The sequence below is a fragment of the Mugil cephalus genome, chromosome 6 (assembly GCF_022458985.1).
Source record: "Mugil cephalus isolate CIBA_MC_2020 chromosome 6, CIBA_Mcephalus_1.1, whole genome shotgun sequence".
NCBI lineage: Eukaryota > Metazoa > Chordata > Actinopteri > Mugiliformes > Mugilidae > Mugil > Mugil cephalus.
Window position 1 is genome coordinate 27225844 of NC_061775.1, and position 18332 is coordinate 27244175.

An 18332-nucleotide genomic window follows, 5' to 3' on the forward strand; every position below is an offset into this window, starting at 1 on the left:
TAAATCATATAAAAGCATATACAATAGTCTCTATGTCTCTAAATTATATAAGTGTCGTACTAGAGAACGTTTTATTGTCCAAAGTTGGCTACATAATCCTATGCTACAACATGGCAGAGTTATGTATGCTACACATATCTGCAATGCACAGTATTGATGAGTTTGTCTGTTTATGTTCAGTTCTGTTGTGTTCCATTAGTTGACATTGTTGCTGTGGTTGTACAGCCTGTTTTTTGTCCTTGATGTCAGTGAATGTATCATGTGAGAGATGGAAGTTATGGTATAGCTGAGACTTAGCTGCATATTCGTCAGACTGACGGTGTCTATAGTGTTAACGTGGGCTACGGTCGATAGTAGTCTGTGTTCAAGCATCAAATACCTTACAAAAATGCCAACAGAGAACAGCTAAGTCACATAAACATAGTATATGGATGATTACAATGAACTTGACAACACGCTACACAAGAAACAACAAGGCAAAAATAGATCATACGTCAGGAAGGTGGTACACCTTACTCTGTGATATTAAGAGATTAAACAGTGGCCAGCTGTGGCGTCAATCCAACAACAGCAGGTGTGGACAGCTGATGTGTGAATGATAACCATCCTCAGATACACAGGAAGACAAAAGACAGAAATAGAAAAGTGCCAAGCCCATTTCCATCTCACTCCCAGTTAGAACAATCACAGGTTTTTGCATCAACATAAAATTAAATTATTCTTCGTCTCTTCGATGTTGATATCTAGCACTATACACTAGTGTTGAGAAGTGTTAAATTTTAACTATAACAAAAGTCAATAATAACACATTGGGAGTGTTAACATTCCAACACTTCAAAAAGAGTCAAATTAACACTCTGTGGTGTGGACCCATTTAGACGCTTTAAAAGTGTGGACATTAAATGTGATGGTATTGATTTAAAGTTAAAATAGGAAATCTGAATTCAAACCTATTGGCTGGGTGGGGTCTGACCACGAGGAAATTCTAAATTGGTCATAGGTTTAAATTTGGTTGTTTTGTTGATCTTTTGCCCTGACTGGTGACCTCTGAATGGTGTCCTCCACTTCCAGCTACCCAGACCCTCCTACAGCATAACCACTTATAGATTATGGATGAATGTTTGTCTAGTTCTGGTCTGTATTCCTGGATGTTTATCAATAGCATCTAGGTGTGTGAGACTGGGTGTGCTTGTGTGCTGAAACAATCGTTTCACAAGACGGTCACTGAGTAGCACACCCAATCCTTCAGCTCACCTGCGCAGTATATAAAGTGTTGTACTGATCTTGAGGAGTATCACACGACGTATCTAGGACGACTGGTCAACAGCACTCACCTGTTCATCATGATGAAGCTCATCATTTCCCTGACTCTTTTCTGGGCTCTCTGCAGCACAGGTAAGAAAACTTTGATTTCATATAATTTAAAACAAAATATGCTCCTGCAGGGTTCATCATATAGGACTGAAAAAAGGGCAAGAGACATTTCACCACCCAGCCAAGTAGCTTCTTCAATTCTAAGAGACACAAGTCATACACTTACAGATGTGTTTGATCTGTTTGAACTACAACTCCCCACTAGTCTCTTAAAATGAACAAAGCTACAAGGAACTCTACAAGTCCTGTTGCCTTTGATGCAGATTTTTTTTAGATATATTATGAACTGGATCACAGGGGAATCATATGGAAATATTTAGGTCCAATAGGGACTATTGGATATTTTAATCCCTGCCATTTTAAAACTGAGAAACTGAAACACCTCATTATTTTATTCCATTAAAATATAATCATCATTTTACTATTTCTCTCCCGACTACAGCTGAAGCTCTTCAGTGTCAAACTTGCGCAGATGAGACATGTTCAAGCACAGTATCCCAAACGTGTTCCTCAGAGACGATGTGTATAACAGCCTCCATTCAAGGTAGGAGTTGTCTCTAGAGTTTCCTTTTTTGTTTTCTATGAAAACAAGTTTGCGTACTGTGAAGTTAAACCAGTTAACAACCTGGACTTTGTCTCTGTAGCAAGTTCATCTGGAATTCCAGTACAGCAAATCTACAAAGCATGTGCTCCGTCCTCCCAGTGTCCAGCCACAGGACCTCAGACATTTTCAGTCAACTTGGGTGGTTCAAGTGCACTTACATCTGCTACCTGCTGCAACACAGATAACTGTAACTCAGCCACTCTAGCCTGTGAGTACATATGGTTCAGATACTGATTTAAGAGCAGATAATGACTGTACATGAGAATCATCTTTCATATTATATTATAGAAATTATTTTCAGTCCTTCATTTTTTCTGTTCTGTTCTTTCAGTTCCTACTACTCCAGCAGATAACAGCCTCCAGTGTAATTCTTGTACAACCTCTGCATGCACGACACCATTACAGTGTAAGGGGACGGAGGACATGTGCTTTGAGGCAACTTGTAAGTCTTCATTTTATGTCGCTTACAAAAGAAAATGTTTTTTTGTTTTTGTTTTTTTCAGTTTGAAAATACTTCAGAATGAATAAAACTAGAAAATTTGAAATCACCTTCAGTGGAAGAAATTGATGAAGCATTTAAGTCACATTTCTTTTTAATGTTTTACTGAATGCTTTGAAACTTTAAAGGTAAAGCTTAGGAAACAAAAGACAGATACAAAAGGTAACATTTTACAAGCACTCGCTGGGTAAGGTAATAAAAATGAGCTCCATCACAAAAATGTGACAAAATCTAAACAGAATTGGTTGGGTGAATTTTAGAGTGCAGAGTTTAATATTAATTCAACTTTTTCTTCCACAGTGACCAGTAGCTCCACCAGTTCTCCTGCTTTTGGCTGTGCATCTTCAAACCTCTGTGCAGCTGCTACCAGCCTGGGTTCAATACCTTTCATGACAAGTGTTGGCTCCATCAGCAGTGGACCAACCTGTTGTGGAACCAGTTTGTGTAACACCTTCACTACAACTGCTCCCCCGACTACAACAACAGTTGCTCCAACTACAACAACTACTACTCCAACTACAACAACTACTACTCCAACGACAACAACTACAACAACTACTACTCCAACGACAACAACTACTACTCCAACTACAACAACTACTACTCCAACTACAACAACTACAACAACAACAACTACTACAACAACAACTGCTCCAACTACAACAACAACAACTACTCCAACTACTACAACAACAACTGCTCCAACTACAACAACAACAACTACTCCAACTACAACAACTACTACTCCAACTACAACAACAACAACTACTACTACAACAACAACAACGTGCACCACCAGTGATGCACACTGTATCAAGCTGGGCATGGTCAACCTGCTGCTTGGTCTTCTTCTGTTCATAGCCCATTAGAAACAAAAAGAACGTCAGGTACAAAGCACCTCAGGACTGGACTGACTTCTGTCTGATGTCTTCAGTTGTTAGTTAAGTAAGCATTCTTGGTGACATTCAAGGGATACCACTTCCTTTTTTTCATAGTAATTAGATAGGTTATAGTGGGTTTAATCATATGATTTCGTTGCAAAATGTAAAAATGTAACACTCCATTTGAAGATTATAACATGTAAACTTGTGCAATTAATTTATTAACTCAGAGACATTTTTATGTTATACTAATAACAAAGCATTGATACTTTTCTTCATACTTTCCTTTCTAACAATGATGTCTTGGCACTATGCAGCACTATTAAAAATAAAATCAAGTACCCAGTTCAAACCCCTTCTGCTTTGTTTTTACAAGTCGACTGGTATCAAGACAAAAGGTCTAACAATGATTTTTCCTGGTAGAAAGAGTTTATTGTCCAGTATAGTCCTGACGATCAATCAGCAAAGAAGCAAAACTTTTTTTTTTTTTTTTTTTTTACAATCTTAATAGTAAACTCTAACGGTAAATAAATCATATAAAAGCAAATAAAGTAGCCTCTACGTCTCTAAATGATATAATGTGTCTTCTCACATACTTAATAACTTAGTTATATGGGACTAAAAACTCAAGTTAGTGTCAAACCAGACACTCTGCATTCTTGCAGTAGGCTTTAATAATAGAGGTAACCAGCAAAGAGAAGCAAACAATTAGTAGTTTGACTAACTGCATTTTTTATTTTGGCTACATTATCCTATGTTACAACACGCTATGGAGTACTATTAAACACTACTAAGGGATGATTTATATAGGCTATACATATCTGCAACACACGGTATTGATGAGGTCGTCTGTATACGTTCAGTTCTGTTGTGTTCCATTAGCTGACATTGTTGCTGTGGTTGTGTAGCGTGTTTTTTGTCCTTGATGTCAGTGAATGCATCATGTGAGAAAAGGAAGTTATGGTATAGCTGCGACTTAGCTGCAGATTAGTCAGACTTACTATTGCCATTGCCATGCGATGCCATTACTCGACTGGTCGGTGTGGGTTCATGGTGGTTGCCTGGGTACCTGTTGCACCCCTGTTGCTGTGCTGCACTGGGGGCGGGGTCTGGTCGAGAGAATTCCTGATTTGGGCCTCGGGCCACCACTGCGCCTGCTGCTCTACAGCCGGGGACCTGGCCCTCACTTGCCTGGCACCTAAATTGCACTCAGATCACGCCCCACTCTACACTATATTAGTTATGACAGCCAGAGCTAGGTACACCACACCCAAGTTTTTTTATGCATGACACCTTGGGGGACTGCCCAGGATGGGTCAGTGGGCCCTACGTCAGCGTAGGCTGCAGGACAGTAGCGTGCTGCAGTCCTCTGACTCACCCCACCCTCCTCCTTTCCCCCATTCTTAATGCACCACACCAGATCCAGGGTCACGGCGTTATGGTGTAGGGTTATGCTTCTGCATTTGGGATTGAGGAAGCAAAGAAATAGGGACGCTCTCAGTCCTCATTATCCCTCAGCTCGGGGGGCTTGGCTGATTGCTGTCACTCCCTGCCACATAAGGTCACTCCACTCTACAAAGATAAACAAACTAGGAGGGCTGGTGATGGTCACACAAATGTAGTGAAACAATAAAATATTCAAGTGCAAGAATATAACTGCATCAATCTCATATAATGTTGACACCCTGTGGTGTTTAACTATGTAGACATAATGCAAACAAAGAAAAAAAGGGAAAGAGGCCCAGATAGAGTTAAAGAATTCGTTACACCCCACCAATCCAGACTTTGAATACAATAAAATACAATAGAATAATATACTGAGGCATGTCGCAAGTTCAAACAGGGATCAAACTCCTAACCCTTCGGTTCTCTTTGCTGGTTCCCTCTGCAACAATATAAAAGCCTACTGCAAGAATGCAGAGTGTCTGGTTTGACACTGACCTGAGTTTTTAGTCCCATACAACTAAGTTAGTATCTGAGAAAACACATTTTATCATTTAAAGACAGACGTGATTGTATATGCTTTTATGTGATTTATTTACCGTTGGAGTTTACTATTAAGAATGTCAAATAAAATGTTTTGCTTCTTTTCTGATTGATCGTCAGGACTACATCACACACTAAACTCTTTCTACAAGGACAGATAGCTGTAAGACCTTTTGTCTTGATACTAGTTGACTTGAAAAAACAAGAATAAAATTTTCTAACCCACTCAGATAATAAATTCAGTACATTTTTATATTCACATATTTATTTATTATTATTATTTTTAATAGTTTGCAACAAAATCATAGGATTAAATCTACTATAAGCTATCTAATTAATATGAAGACTACATATTCATACTTATTTTAAACTCACTTTAGGACTAACTAACAGCTGAAGACATCAGGCAGAAGTCATGACAAGTCATGGTCCTGAGGTTCAAAACAAATGTATTTCTAAGACTTGCTGGAGGTTTCAAATGTGCTTTGTACCTCATATTCTTTTTTATTTTTAATGGGCTATGAACAGAAGAAGTCCAAGCAGCAGGTTGACCATGCCCAGCTTGATACAATGTGCATCACTGGTGGTGCACGTTGTTGTTGTTGTAGTAGTTGTTGTTGTTGTTGTAGTTGGAGTAGTTGTTGTTGTAGTAGTTGGAGTAGTTGTTGTTGTTGTAGTTGGAGCAGTTGTTGTTGTAGTAGTTGGAGTAGTTGTTGTTGTTGTAGTTGGAGCAGTTGTTGTTGTAGTAGTTGTTGTTGTTGTAGTTGGAGCAACAGTTGTAGTGAAGATATTACACAAACTGGTTCCACAACAGGTTGGTCCACTGCTGATGGAGCCAAGACTTGCTACGAAAGGTATTGAACCCAGGCTGGTAGCAGCTGCACAGAGGTTTGAAGATGCACAGCCAAGAGCAGGAGAACTGGTGGAGCCATCGGTCACTGTAGAAGTAAAAGTTAAACCAATGTTAAACTCTAAAATTCACCCAAATTATTCTATTCAGATTTTATCACATTTTTATGATGGAGTTCATTTTATTACTTGCCTAGTGGAAGCTTGTAAAATGTCACTTTTTTATCTGGCTTTTCTTTTTACCATTAAAGTTTCAAAGCATTAAGTAATATATTAAAAGAATGTGACTTAAATGCTTCATCAATTCCTTCCAATCAGAAGTAGTTATTTTTCTCTGAAGTTTTTCCAAACCAAATTAAAAATATTTTCTTTTGTAAGCAACAAAAAACAACCACTTACAAGTTGCCTGAAAGCACATGTCCTCTGTCCCCTTACACTGTAATGGTGTCGTGCATGCAGAGGTTGAACAAGAATTACACTGGAGGCTGTTATCTGCCGGAGTAGTAGGAGCTGAAAGAATGGAACAGAAAAAAATAAATATATCAATAATACGATATGAAAGATGATTATTATGTACAGTCATTATCTGCTCTTAAATCAGCATCTCATTCATCTGTACTCACAAGCTACACTATCTCTGTTGCAGTTATCTGTGTTGCAGCACGTAGCTGATACAAGTGCACTTGAACCACCCAAGTTGACTGAAAATGTCTGAGGTCCTGTGGCTGGACACTGGGAGGACGGAGCACATGCTTTGTAGATTTGCGGGAGTGCAGTTCCAGATGAAGTTCCTACAGAGACAAAGTCCAGGTTGTTAACAGTGTAAACTTTACAGTATATGAACTTGTTTTCACAGAAAATCAAAAAGACTAGAGATAATTCCTACCTTCAATGGCTGCTGATATACACATCGTCTCTGTGGAACACGTTTGGGGTGTTGTGGTTGAACATGTCTCATCTGTGCAGGTGTGACACCGAAGAGCTCCGGCTGCAGTCGGGAAAGAAATAGTGAAATGATGATTATACTTTAATGAAATAAAATAATGACATGTTTCAACTCTCAATTTTAGGATTACAGGGTTTAAAATATCCAGTAGTCTCTACTTGACCAAAGTATTTCCACAGATTCCCCTAGTGACTAGTGGGGAGTTGTAGTCCAAACAGGAACACCTGTAAGTGTATGACTTGTGTCTCTTAGAACTGAAGAAGCTACTTGGCTGAGTGGTGAAATGTCTCTTGCTCTTTTTTCAGTCCTATATGATGAACCCTGTAGGAGCATTTTTTGTTTTAAAATATATAAAAATCAAAGTTTCCTTACCTGTGCTGCAGAGAGCCCAGAAAAGAGTCAGGGAAATGATGAGCTTCATCATGATGAACGGGTGAGTGCTGTTGACCAGTCGTCCTAGATTGTGATGCTCCTCAAGATCAGTACAACACTTTATATACTGTACAGGTGAGCTCAAGGATTGGGTGTGCTACTCAGTGACCGTCCTTCTTTGTGAAATGAAAGTTTCAGCACGCAAGTACACCTAATCTCTCACATGAATGATGCTATTCATAAACATTTACTCATTCAGGAAGTCACCTGTCCATAATCTATAAGTGGTTACAGACCCCACCCACACAGTAATTTTGTCACTTTCAAGAAATTGTCCAGAATTGATGTCCAGACGTGACTCCAAATAAACCAAAACTAAATTCATTATTTAATCTTCACTGTGTTAAATGTTTCATTCATAGCATTTGAATCTAATCTTATAAAAGCACTTAAATGCATCAGTGAGAAGAAGATTAATTTCATTTTGAAACTGTTCCAGGCTTGTTCATGTTTTTATTTCTGTCTCCCTGTCGAATGAAATGATGAGCTAGGGTTGTCTACACCTGCTGTTGTTGACCTGACATCAAAGCTGTCCTCTGTTTCTTCTTCTTTTTTTTTGTCAGGTGTACAATCTAGATAGCATATCACAATAACACCTTCCTTACATATGATGTTTTCTACTGCTTCTTGTGTAACATGTTGTCAAACAAACAACTGAGTTCAACAGGTCAATTGTCCTGATACATTTATTTGGACTTTTCGACCATTGTAGTTATCTAGCAACTATTGTTTCCTGTTGCGTAGCTGGTATTTGTTCCACGGTGTTTGTACTGAACAACAAAATGAAGGCTAGTTTTCACTGAATGTTCTCTGGTGTCACTGGTCACGGGTTGTCTGGTATTGTTTGTGTCATAAAGATAGACAATTGCATAACCGGAAACAGACAGATACTGTCGAAACAAATCAAAAAAGACACAGACAGACAACATCTAAATAGAATATTTTGACAAGATATTTGACCCACAATTATAAAAAATATTAATGCTTGCAAACACGCATTGTCCAGTTAAATTCTGTTTAACTCTCCTTAACTCTGCCACATTATCTGGGTGTCTTAATCAGATAAGGTGAACTCTGATATTAGTCGGAGTAACATGTTTACATGCACTTAAGTTGTCCAGTTAAAGTCGGATTAAGGCAATAATTTTTTTTTCACATGCATGTAAACGTACTGATTGATGGAACCAACATCAATTCTGCTGTCAGCTGACCATCTTTTTCTGTCTAAACTGTGACTATTTTGTATTCAGGAGAGGAAGATATTATATATAGTAGTTTATTATATATTAGTGGAGAGAGCTGTGGAGCATGGAGGCTAGCAGGATTAGATTTATGATGAGGGCTACTTATGATGTGCTTCCATCTTCTCCGAAACTTAAACCAGTGGTTATAGAATAGAATAGAATAGAATAGAATAGAATAGAATAGAATAGAATAGAATAGAATACCATATATTGTCATTATACAGTGTAAAACGAGATCGGAGAGCTTCTCCTTTTCAGTGCAATTAAAAACAAAACACAAGTATATACAAAAAATGATTAGCAGAATGAATGATATATGGTATGTCCATGAATTTTCTAGTACAAATGCTACATTAAATAAAATTTTAGCATGAAGCATTGAAGTTGTCTCTGTTGTTCATTAATTATTTCATATAAAATCTTACTGGATAGCGGAACCTTCGATGTCCATGCACAGTATATGTTATCAGATCATTTGTAAAACTATAACATTTACCCATCATCACATCATTCAGATATCAGCTGTCCACATCTGCTGTTGTTGAACTGATGTCACAGCTGTCTGCTGCTTCTTCTCTTATTAAATGGTTTCAAAAACACAGTACAGTATAACGTAGAAAGCATACCACAGAACACCTTCCTTACGTAAGATCTGTTTTCTACTCCTTCCTGTGTAACGTGTTGTCATTTTTTTTGGTCATTGTAGCCATCCAGCATCTATTGTTCTCTGTTTCGTAGCTGGTATTGTTTTCACCTTGTTTGTACTCCACAACAAAATGCAGGCTAATACATATGCAGTGAATGTTCACTGGTGTCACGGACAGATGAAGCATTTTCTCCAGTGGTGGAGGCAGTGTCACGGTTTGATGCATGAGTGCTACTGATGTTGGTCACCTCGCTGTCTGTGATGGCATATTGAAGATAATGCCCCTTGCCAAGCCCCATTTAAGATCTGTGGTGGATTATCAAAAGGTCTGTTTCAAAGCATGAACCAAAGAACTTAGAAGAATCCAAAGTAGTAATTCAAGAAGAATGGAACAAGATTAGCCCCTAACAACATGAAAGGCTCGTGGGGAACATACCAACCAGGATTAGAGCTCTACTGCTGCTAATGGCAGGAATACTAAATATTAATTTAATGATGTGATGGTTTATTTAGTTTTTGTTCAGCTTTGAACACACTCTCTATTATTTGTTATCTCTGATACTAACAATGTTGATAACTGACATTGCCAGATGAATTTGGCCCTGGGAATGATGATGTACTGAGAGGATGAGGACCTACCTAAGTTTCATGTCAGACAGCCATCATCATCTCAGCGAGAGCGGGAACGGTGCCAAATGTCTACATATATGAAGGGCCACAGAGAACTGCAGATTGCAAAAGATGTTGAATGATGATTTCAGACAATCTGTAAACAAATCCAAACTTTGTCCAGCATTTGAAGAGCCACTCTGCCAAATACTTGTAAATTAGCTAATTAGCATGTTATCATAGTAACTAATGTAGTTAGCTACCATTAGCTGGATATGAGCATGGATAAAGCAATTTTTTTCTCCTTAATTACACACATTTTTAAAATAGTATTATATTTTTACAATTTGTTTTCATATAGAACTATTCTACCTATTGGTACTCAAAACACACCTACCCATTCACTCACACAAGCACACACATTCACACACCAGGCACTGGGAGCAACTGGGGGTTCACTGTCTTATTCAAGGACACTTCAACATATGGCAAGTTCAAAGAGGGATCAAACTTCTAACCCTTTGGTTCCCTTCACTGGTTCCCTCTGCAGCGACGTTAAAGCCAAGCAAGAATGCAGAGTGTCCGGTTTGACATTAACTTGAGTTTTTAGTTTCAAGCATTTGAGAAGACACATTATATCATGTAGAGACATAGAGACTATTTTATTTGCTTTTATATGATTTATTTAGAGTTTACTATTGAGATTGTTAAAAAGTTTATTTCTTTGCTGAGTGATCGTCAGGACTATATCACACACTGAACTCTTTCTACCACGAGAGACCACAGTAAGACATTTTGTCTTGACAGCAGTTGACTTGTAAAAACAAAGCAAAAATGTTTAAATGTTTTAAACTGGATACTTGATTTTATTTTTAATATTGCTGCATAGTGCCAAGACAACATTGCTAGAAAGGAAAGTATGAAGAAAAGTATTAATACTAAATTTCTTACCCATTGAGTTAATAAATTAATTGCATACATTTTTTTTTTTTTTTACATTTTGAAACAAACTCCTATGTTCAAATTCACTATAAACTATCTACTTAATATGAAAGGAAATTGTATCCACTGAACCCTGCATACTTATCTTAGGACTAACAAACAATTGAAGACATCAGACAGAACTCAGTCCAGTCCTGAGGTTCAAAAAAATGTCTTTCTAAGACTTGCTGGAGGTTTCAAAGGTGCCTTGTACCTCATATTCTTTTTTTTATTTTTAATGGGCTATGAACAGAAGAAGTCCAAGCAGCAGGTTGACCATGCCCAGCTTGATACAATGTGCATCACTGGTGGTGCACGTTGTTGTTGTAGTAGTTATTGTTGTTGTAGTTGGAGCAGTAGTTGTTGTAGTTGGGGCAGTTGTTGTTGTCGTTGTAGTTGGAGCAGCTGTTGTTGTCGTTGTAGTTGGAGCAGTTGTTGTCGTTGAAGTTGGAGCAGTTGTTGTTGTCGTTGTAGTTGGAGCAGTTGTTGTCGTTGTAGTTGGAGCAGGTGTTGTTGTAGTTGGAGCAGTTGTTGTTGTTGTAGTTGGGGCAGGTGTTGTTGTTGTTGTAGTTGGAGCAGTTGTTGTCGTTGTAGTTGGAGCAGGTGTTGTTGTAGTTGGAGCAGTTGTTGTTGTAGTTGGAGCAGGTGTTGTTGTAGTCGGGGGAGCAGTTGTAGTGAAGATATTACACAATCTGGTTCCACAACAGGTTGGTCCACTGCTGATGGAGCCAAGACTTGCTACGAAAGGTATTGAACCCAGGCTGGTAGCAGCTGCACAGAGGTTTGAAGATGCACAGCCATAACCAGGAAAACTGGTGGAGCCATCGGTCACTGCGCAAGAAAAAGTTAAATCAATGTTAAACTCTAAAATTCACCCAAATGATTCTATTCAGATTTTATGAGTTCATTTTTATTACCTTCCTAGTGGAAGCTTGTAAAATGTCACTTTTTTTTATCTGTCTTCTTTATTTACCATTAAAGTTTCAAAGCATTAAGTAAAATATTAAAAGGAATGTGAATTAAATGCTTCATTAATTCCTTCCAATCAGAAGTAGTTATTTTTCTCTGAAGTTTTTCCAAACCAAATTAAAAATATTTTCTTTTGTAAGCAACAAAAAACAACCACTTACAAGTTGCCTGAAAGCACATGTCCTCCGTCCCCTTACACTGTAATGGTGTCGTGCATGCAGAGGTTGAACAAGAATTACACTGGAGGCTGTTATCTGCCGGAGTAGTAGGAGCTGAAAGAATGGAACAGAAAAAAATAAATATATCAATAATACGATATGAAAGATGATTATTATGTACAGTCATTATCTGCTCTTAAGTCAGCATCTGACCCATCTGTACTCACAAGCTACACTATCTCTGTTGCAGTTATCTGTGTTGCAGCACATAGCTGATACAAGTGCACTTGAACCACCCAAGTTGACTGAAAATGTCTGAGGTCCTGTGGCTGGACACTGGGAGGACGGAGCACATGCTTTGTAGATTTGCGGGAGTGCAGTTCCAGATGAAGTTCCTACAGAGACAAAGTCCAGGTTGTTAACAGTGTAAACTTTACAGTATATCAACTTGTTTTCACAGAAAATCAGAAGGTGACTCTAGAGATAAATCCTACCTTCAATGGCTGCTGATATACACATCGTCTCTGTGGAACACGTTTGGGGTGTTGTGGTTGCACATGTCTCATCTGTGCAGGTGTGACACCGAAGAGCTCCGGCTGCAGTCGGGAAAGAAATAGTGAAATGATGATTATACTTTAATGAAATAAAATAATGACATGTTTCAACTCTCAATTTTAGGATACAGGTTTAAAATATCCAGTAGTCTCTACTTGACCAAAGTTTTTCCACAGATTCCCCTAGTGACTAGTGAGGAGTTGTAGTCCAAACAGGAACATCTGTAAGTGTATGACTTGTGTCTCTTAGAACTGAAGAAGCTACTTGGCTGAGTGGTGAATTGTCTCTTGCCCTTGGTCCAGTCCTATGGGATGAACCCTTCAGGAGAATTTTTTGTTTTAAAATATATGAAATCAAAGTTTCCTTACCTGTGCTGCAGAGAGCCCAGAAAAGAGTCAGGGAAATGATGAGCTTCATCATGATGAACGGGTGAGTGCTGTTGACCAGTCGTCCTAGATACGTCGTGTGATACTCCTCAAGATAAGTACAACACTTTATATACTGCACAGGTGAGCTCAAGGATTGGGTGTGCTACTCCATGACCGTCCTTCTTTGGGAATGAAAGTTTCAGCACGCAAGTACACCTAATCTCTCACATGAATGATGCTATTCATAAACATTTACTCATCCAGGAATTTGCCCGTCCATAATCTAAGCTGGGGACACCCTTCAGAGGTCACCAGTCAGGGCAAAAGATCAACAAAACATTCAAACTTACATCTATGACCAATTTAGAAAGTGTTCACAGACAGACCCCAACCAGCCAGTAGGTCTGAAATCAGATTTCTTTCAAATTACAAAAATAATTTTGTAATTTTCAAGAAATTGTCCAGAATAGATGTTCAGAAGTGACTACAATTAAACTAAAACTAAACTAAACAATTCATTATTTAATCGTCACTGGGTTAAATGTTTCTCTTGACATTTCATTCATAGCATTTGAATCTAATCTTATAAGTGGAAAGCACTTAAATGCATCAGTGAGAAGAAGATTAATTTAATTTGCTGTTGAAACTGTTCCAGGCTTGTTCATGTTTTTATTTCTGAGATTAGTCTTTTGTCTTCCTGTTGAATGAAATGATGAGCTAAGGTTGGGCATCATTCGGATATCAGCTGTCTACACCTGCTGTTGTTGACCTGATGCCACAGCCGCCCTCTGTAATAAAAGATTAAGTCAGGTGTACAAAGTAGATAGCATATCACAAGCACACCTTCCCTACGTATGATCTGTTTTCTGCTGCTTCCTGTGGAACGTGTTGTCAAACAAACAAGCGAGTTGGTGAATGTCACGATGCATGTTCAGTTGTTGTAGTCATCCAGCAATTATTGTTCTCTGTTGTGTAGCTGGTATTGTTTTCACCTTGTTTGTACTTCACATCAAAATGAAAACTTGTTTGCAGTGAATGCTCACTGGTATCACTGGTGTCATGAGTGTCACGGGTTGTTGGCGTTGTTTGTCATATTTGAATACAGTACTAAGTAAATGTGAGGACGGGTCGCAGTGGCCACAGGCTAAGTAAGGAAATCTGGACGTGTCGCTCACTAGCAACGCATTCCAGTTCTTCCTGGGAAATCCCAAGGCATTTCAAGGCCAAAAGAGTTCCCAGCAAGCTCTGGGTTTACCCCGGAGTGTCCTCCTGGCTGGCCGTGCCCAGTAAACCTCCAAAGGGAAGCACCCAAGACGCATCTGAACAAGATGCCTGAACCACCACTTTCGATGTGAAGCAGCAGTGGTTCTACTCTGAGCGCCCTCCAAAAGTGGAAGTGGAATAACTGACAGGAACATGTCCTCCTCCACACTAGGTGGCGATATGTGTCTTGTCAGTGGGTTAATATGGCCCCCTTTCCAGTTGACCTATTGTGTCATATAAGAAACGAGTCGTTCATGTGTCAGATTGGCATTTCAAACAACAACCAGACGGATAATATTACAGCTTTTTTTTAATCTCGTATGTAATGTGTTCTTTACCTCTGGTGCAAAACAAATGGTACGAAGTAAATGTGTTTACCTTCTTCTTCTTCTACGACTGACTTTCATGGATGTTTTTGTTCTGGGGTCCTACACCAGCGCAGCAGTTGTGGAGCATGCACACATGCTTTGCCCAAAGTCAGATCAAGGCGTACACATGGAGGAGAAAATCATTCTCCAATCGCATTATCCGGGTGTCTTAGTCGGATAAAGAGAACTCCGATATTAGTCGGAGTAACGTGTTTACATGCACTTAGTCAGATTGAGGAAACCAACATCAATTCTGCTGTCAGTAGATCATCTTATTCTGTCAAAACTGTGACTGTTTTGTATTTAGAAGAGAAAGATATTATGTCCATGATTTTTCTAGTAGTTCTACTACATTAAACAAACTGTTAACATGAAGAGATCTTAGATCTTAAGATCTGAGATCTTAAATGTTGAGTGTTTGTGAAGGACACACAGTTCTTTTTCTGTAGAGCAAACTCCAAAACTAAAACTCTCAAATAAACTCTGTTTTACTCCAACTTTACTACTATACATAGTTACGTCTCTGCTACTTTCCTCTTCACTCCATCACATGCCAGAGGACATTTTGCACTTTTTGACACACTTCTAATTTATAATAATAATAATAACAGATTTTTACAAATAAAACATGATCCCATGAGGCTATTGATCCCAGGGAAGAGGCACCACCTTTGCCATTGAAGACATTAATGCCTGATTTAATTATTCCATCCATCTGAATGGGTCAGTGATATCTCAACTCTGAACCCTAACATCTGCCCAGATTTCGATTTACATCTTAAGTGACAAGAGCCAGAAAAAATACTCAAATGGAATCGATTCACAGTGGATCAGTTTTCTCAAAGGACCGCTGTGTTACTAGAAATAAAGGTAGGTCATTGGCGGTGTCATTAAGGGATTAAGATGACAGATGACCTCTGGCTGCTCCACATTGGGTAAACATATGCGAGGAGTTTCCAGGAGGGACAGAAACTTGGAGGTAGAAAAGTTGTTGAAACTAGAAGTGTTTGAAAGGATGAACCAAGTTGGACTCCATGTGGACAGCAACGTTGGAGACATCTTGGTTGTCTTCTTTTATTCTAGACATTCAGTGTTGTGAACAAAGTAGGGAGGACAACTTCTTCTTCCATTACATGTTCAGTATATCTTATCAAATCATATATAAAACTAGAATATTTACCCCATTATCATGTCATTCTGATATCGCTGTCCACACCTGCTGTTGTTGAACTGACTAAGGTGTACAAAGTAGATAGAGTATCACAAGCACACCCTCCTTACGTAGGATCTGTTTTCTACTGGTTCCTGTGCAACGTGTTGTCAAACAAACACTGCATAACTTTTATTGTTCTCACCGTGTTTGTACTTCGCAACAAAATGAAGACTAGCACTTAATGCTCACTAGTATCACTGGTGTTGCGGCCATATCTGTCTTTTTGTGATATTTGAATACACTAATCAATCATGACATTATGACCACTGAAAGTTATTAATCTCCTTAGCTCCTTATATCATATCTCGTATATAATGTTACTATTTGCTACAAAATCATACCATTGCACCCACTATTAGCTATCCAACTCACATGAAAACAGAAGAACGTGTCTTGCACCTCAACAGAGCACTAAATACTTTATTAATATTATTATTAATTTATTCAGTTGGGACAATGCATATATATATATATATATGAAGATATAATAAAAGACACAAGCTGGCAAGTTTATTTAAGTTAAGCAAACTTAAAATGAAATGTGGTGTGATGGAAACATGGTGGTCTTTTTTCAGAGAAAGCAACAAATTACTCAAATTACTAGATATTTTTTCTTTTCCTTTCATTCCACTCAGTTTTAGTACTTTTAGTACAATAACTTATTATCTAACAATAAATTTTAAGTTGTGCTAACCCAGTTCACCTCTATGTTGAATTAAGGTACAAATATCTGTCAAATATTCATGAGGTAAGACGACTTTGTTTATTTTTGTTTAGGCCAACGTGTTAAAGTCATCAATTCAATATAATGTATAAAACAACAAACTCTTTTTTTGGGGGGGGCAGAAAAAGCTCTTGATTTTAAGTTTATTTAAGCTTATTTAAACTTACTTAAACTTACTTACTAACCCCATGAATCATTTTCTCCTACATGACTGTAGGAACTGAAACAACAGAACAGAAAAACATGACGGATTAATATTTCAACAATATAATAAGAAAAATGATTTCATATCTACAGTAATTACCAGCTCTTAAACAAGCTTCTGATCCATCTGTACTCACAAGCTAAATGTGGAATGACCTGCCTCTGCACATGAGACTGGCCTCTTCCTTTTTAAATCTCTTCTTGAAACTCACCTCTTCTCCGTGGTCTTTGACATCCTGATTTTATTTCATTTAAGTTTCATTTTACTGTTTCTGACACATGGAGAACATGCAAACATGTATTATTCTCACTGTGGAAAGGACAAGATCCAGCAGGTAGGTTTAGGCTTGTTGCGTGTTGGTTGGTTTGGCTCAGTGAGAATAAGATAATAAAAAGAATGTAGAGAAACTGGCTGCTAGGGTTGGGCATCGCTCGCGTATCAACGCTCCACACCCGTTGTTGTTGAAGTGACGCCACATCCTAACTCTATTTTCTACTTAATACCAGGTTATGAAATCCCATCATACATTTAGCAGGTAAACTGTTTGTCAAAAACATACCTATCTTATGTGTGACATATCTGACTGCTCCCCTGGTCCCTGTCTACAGCTTCATGATTCATCCTAAATGTATTTCACTGTAGTGATTCAGTCGTCTACAGCAGCTTGGAGGAATCTGATCCCATTCCTCAGAACAGAACCACTTCAGTTCTGAGATGTTGGTGGTTTCCTCTCATGAACTGATGCTTCAGGTCCTTCCATGACATTTCTATTTGAGGACTTTGACTTGTTCCTAAACATTCATCTGGTTCTTCTGGAGAACCACTGGTGTTCTTTGGGCTCCTTGTCTTCCTCCATGACCCAGTTTCTCTTCACATTCAGCTCATGGATTCATGCCCTGACATTTTCTTTTAGAGTTCACTGGTAGAATTCATAATCCCCTTATGCATCAATGATAACACCAACAATAAGTGACTGAACAAAAATGAAAATTTAAGATTTCTGTTTCATCCACTTTAGTTTTCAATTCAATTTTATTTCTATAGCATCAGTACAAATGCAAATTGACACTTTACAAATACCAGCCTGAAACCTCCAGAGCAGCCTGAAGGTGACGGTGTAAAGAGAAAAGAGAAAAAAGAAGAGACACGTAGGATCTAATGATACAATATATAGCTGGTGATGCTACGTGGCAGTTTGAGAGCACTACTTTTGAGTATTTTTTTCTGCAGAAATGTAGAAAATTGAGAAGAACACAAAAAATCCTAAGTGGCACGGTATATTAGTATATTGAAGGTCGTCATACATAAAAAGCAAGCAAACAAAAAAAAGAAAGAAAGAAACAACAAAAACACATCGTTAGAGTTAAAATAGAGCCAGAATATTACCTAAGTATTGATGAATAACAAATTAGTCAGAAACAAGAGAAGAGATAGAGACGAAAACAATGAAAGAAGTAA

At 38.2% G+C, this 18332-nt stretch overlaps 3 protein-coding genes across 3 annotated transcripts; 1 reads left to right on the top strand and 2 right to left on the bottom strand.

Moving 5' to 3' along the window:
* Window positions 1–1343: 1343 nt before the first annotated feature.
* Window positions 1344–3007, top strand: LOC125009213 (phospholipase A2 inhibitor and Ly6/PLAUR domain-containing protein-like; the record flags this gene model as incomplete). Its single annotated transcript, XM_047586943.1, has 5 exons — window positions 1344–1395; window positions 1817–1918; window positions 2019–2186; window positions 2310–2420; window positions 2778–3007. Coding segments are annotated over exons 1-5 (663 nt in total), but the record flags the coding sequence as incomplete, so codon positions are not given.
* A 1376-nt stretch (window positions 3008–4383) lies between these two features.
* Window positions 4384–7587, bottom strand: LOC125009214 (phospholipase A2 inhibitor and Ly6/PLAUR domain-containing protein-like). Its single transcript, XM_047586944.1, has 5 exons — window positions 7512–7587; window positions 7080–7181; window positions 6817–6984; window positions 6593–6703; window positions 4384–4556 (listed from the first exon to the last, which is right to left on the bottom strand). The coding sequence occupies exons 1-5, from the start codon at window positions 7561–7563 to the stop codon at window positions 4384–4386; spliced, it is 606 nt and encodes a 201-aa protein (XP_047442900.1). The 5' UTR covers window positions 7564–7587.
* A 4147-nt stretch (window positions 7588–11734) lies between these two features.
* LOC125009215 (phospholipase A2 inhibitor and Ly6/PLAUR domain-containing protein-like) lies at window positions 11735–13368 on the bottom strand. Its single transcript, XM_047586946.1, has 5 exons — window positions 13102–13368; window positions 12673–12774; window positions 12406–12573; window positions 12199–12292; window positions 11735–11882 (listed from the first exon to the last, which is right to left on the bottom strand). The coding sequence occupies exons 1-5, from the start codon at window positions 13151–13153 to the stop codon at window positions 11735–11737; spliced, it is 564 nt and encodes a 187-aa protein (XP_047442902.1). The 5' UTR covers window positions 13154–13368.
* Window positions 13369–18332: the final 4964 nt, after the last annotated feature.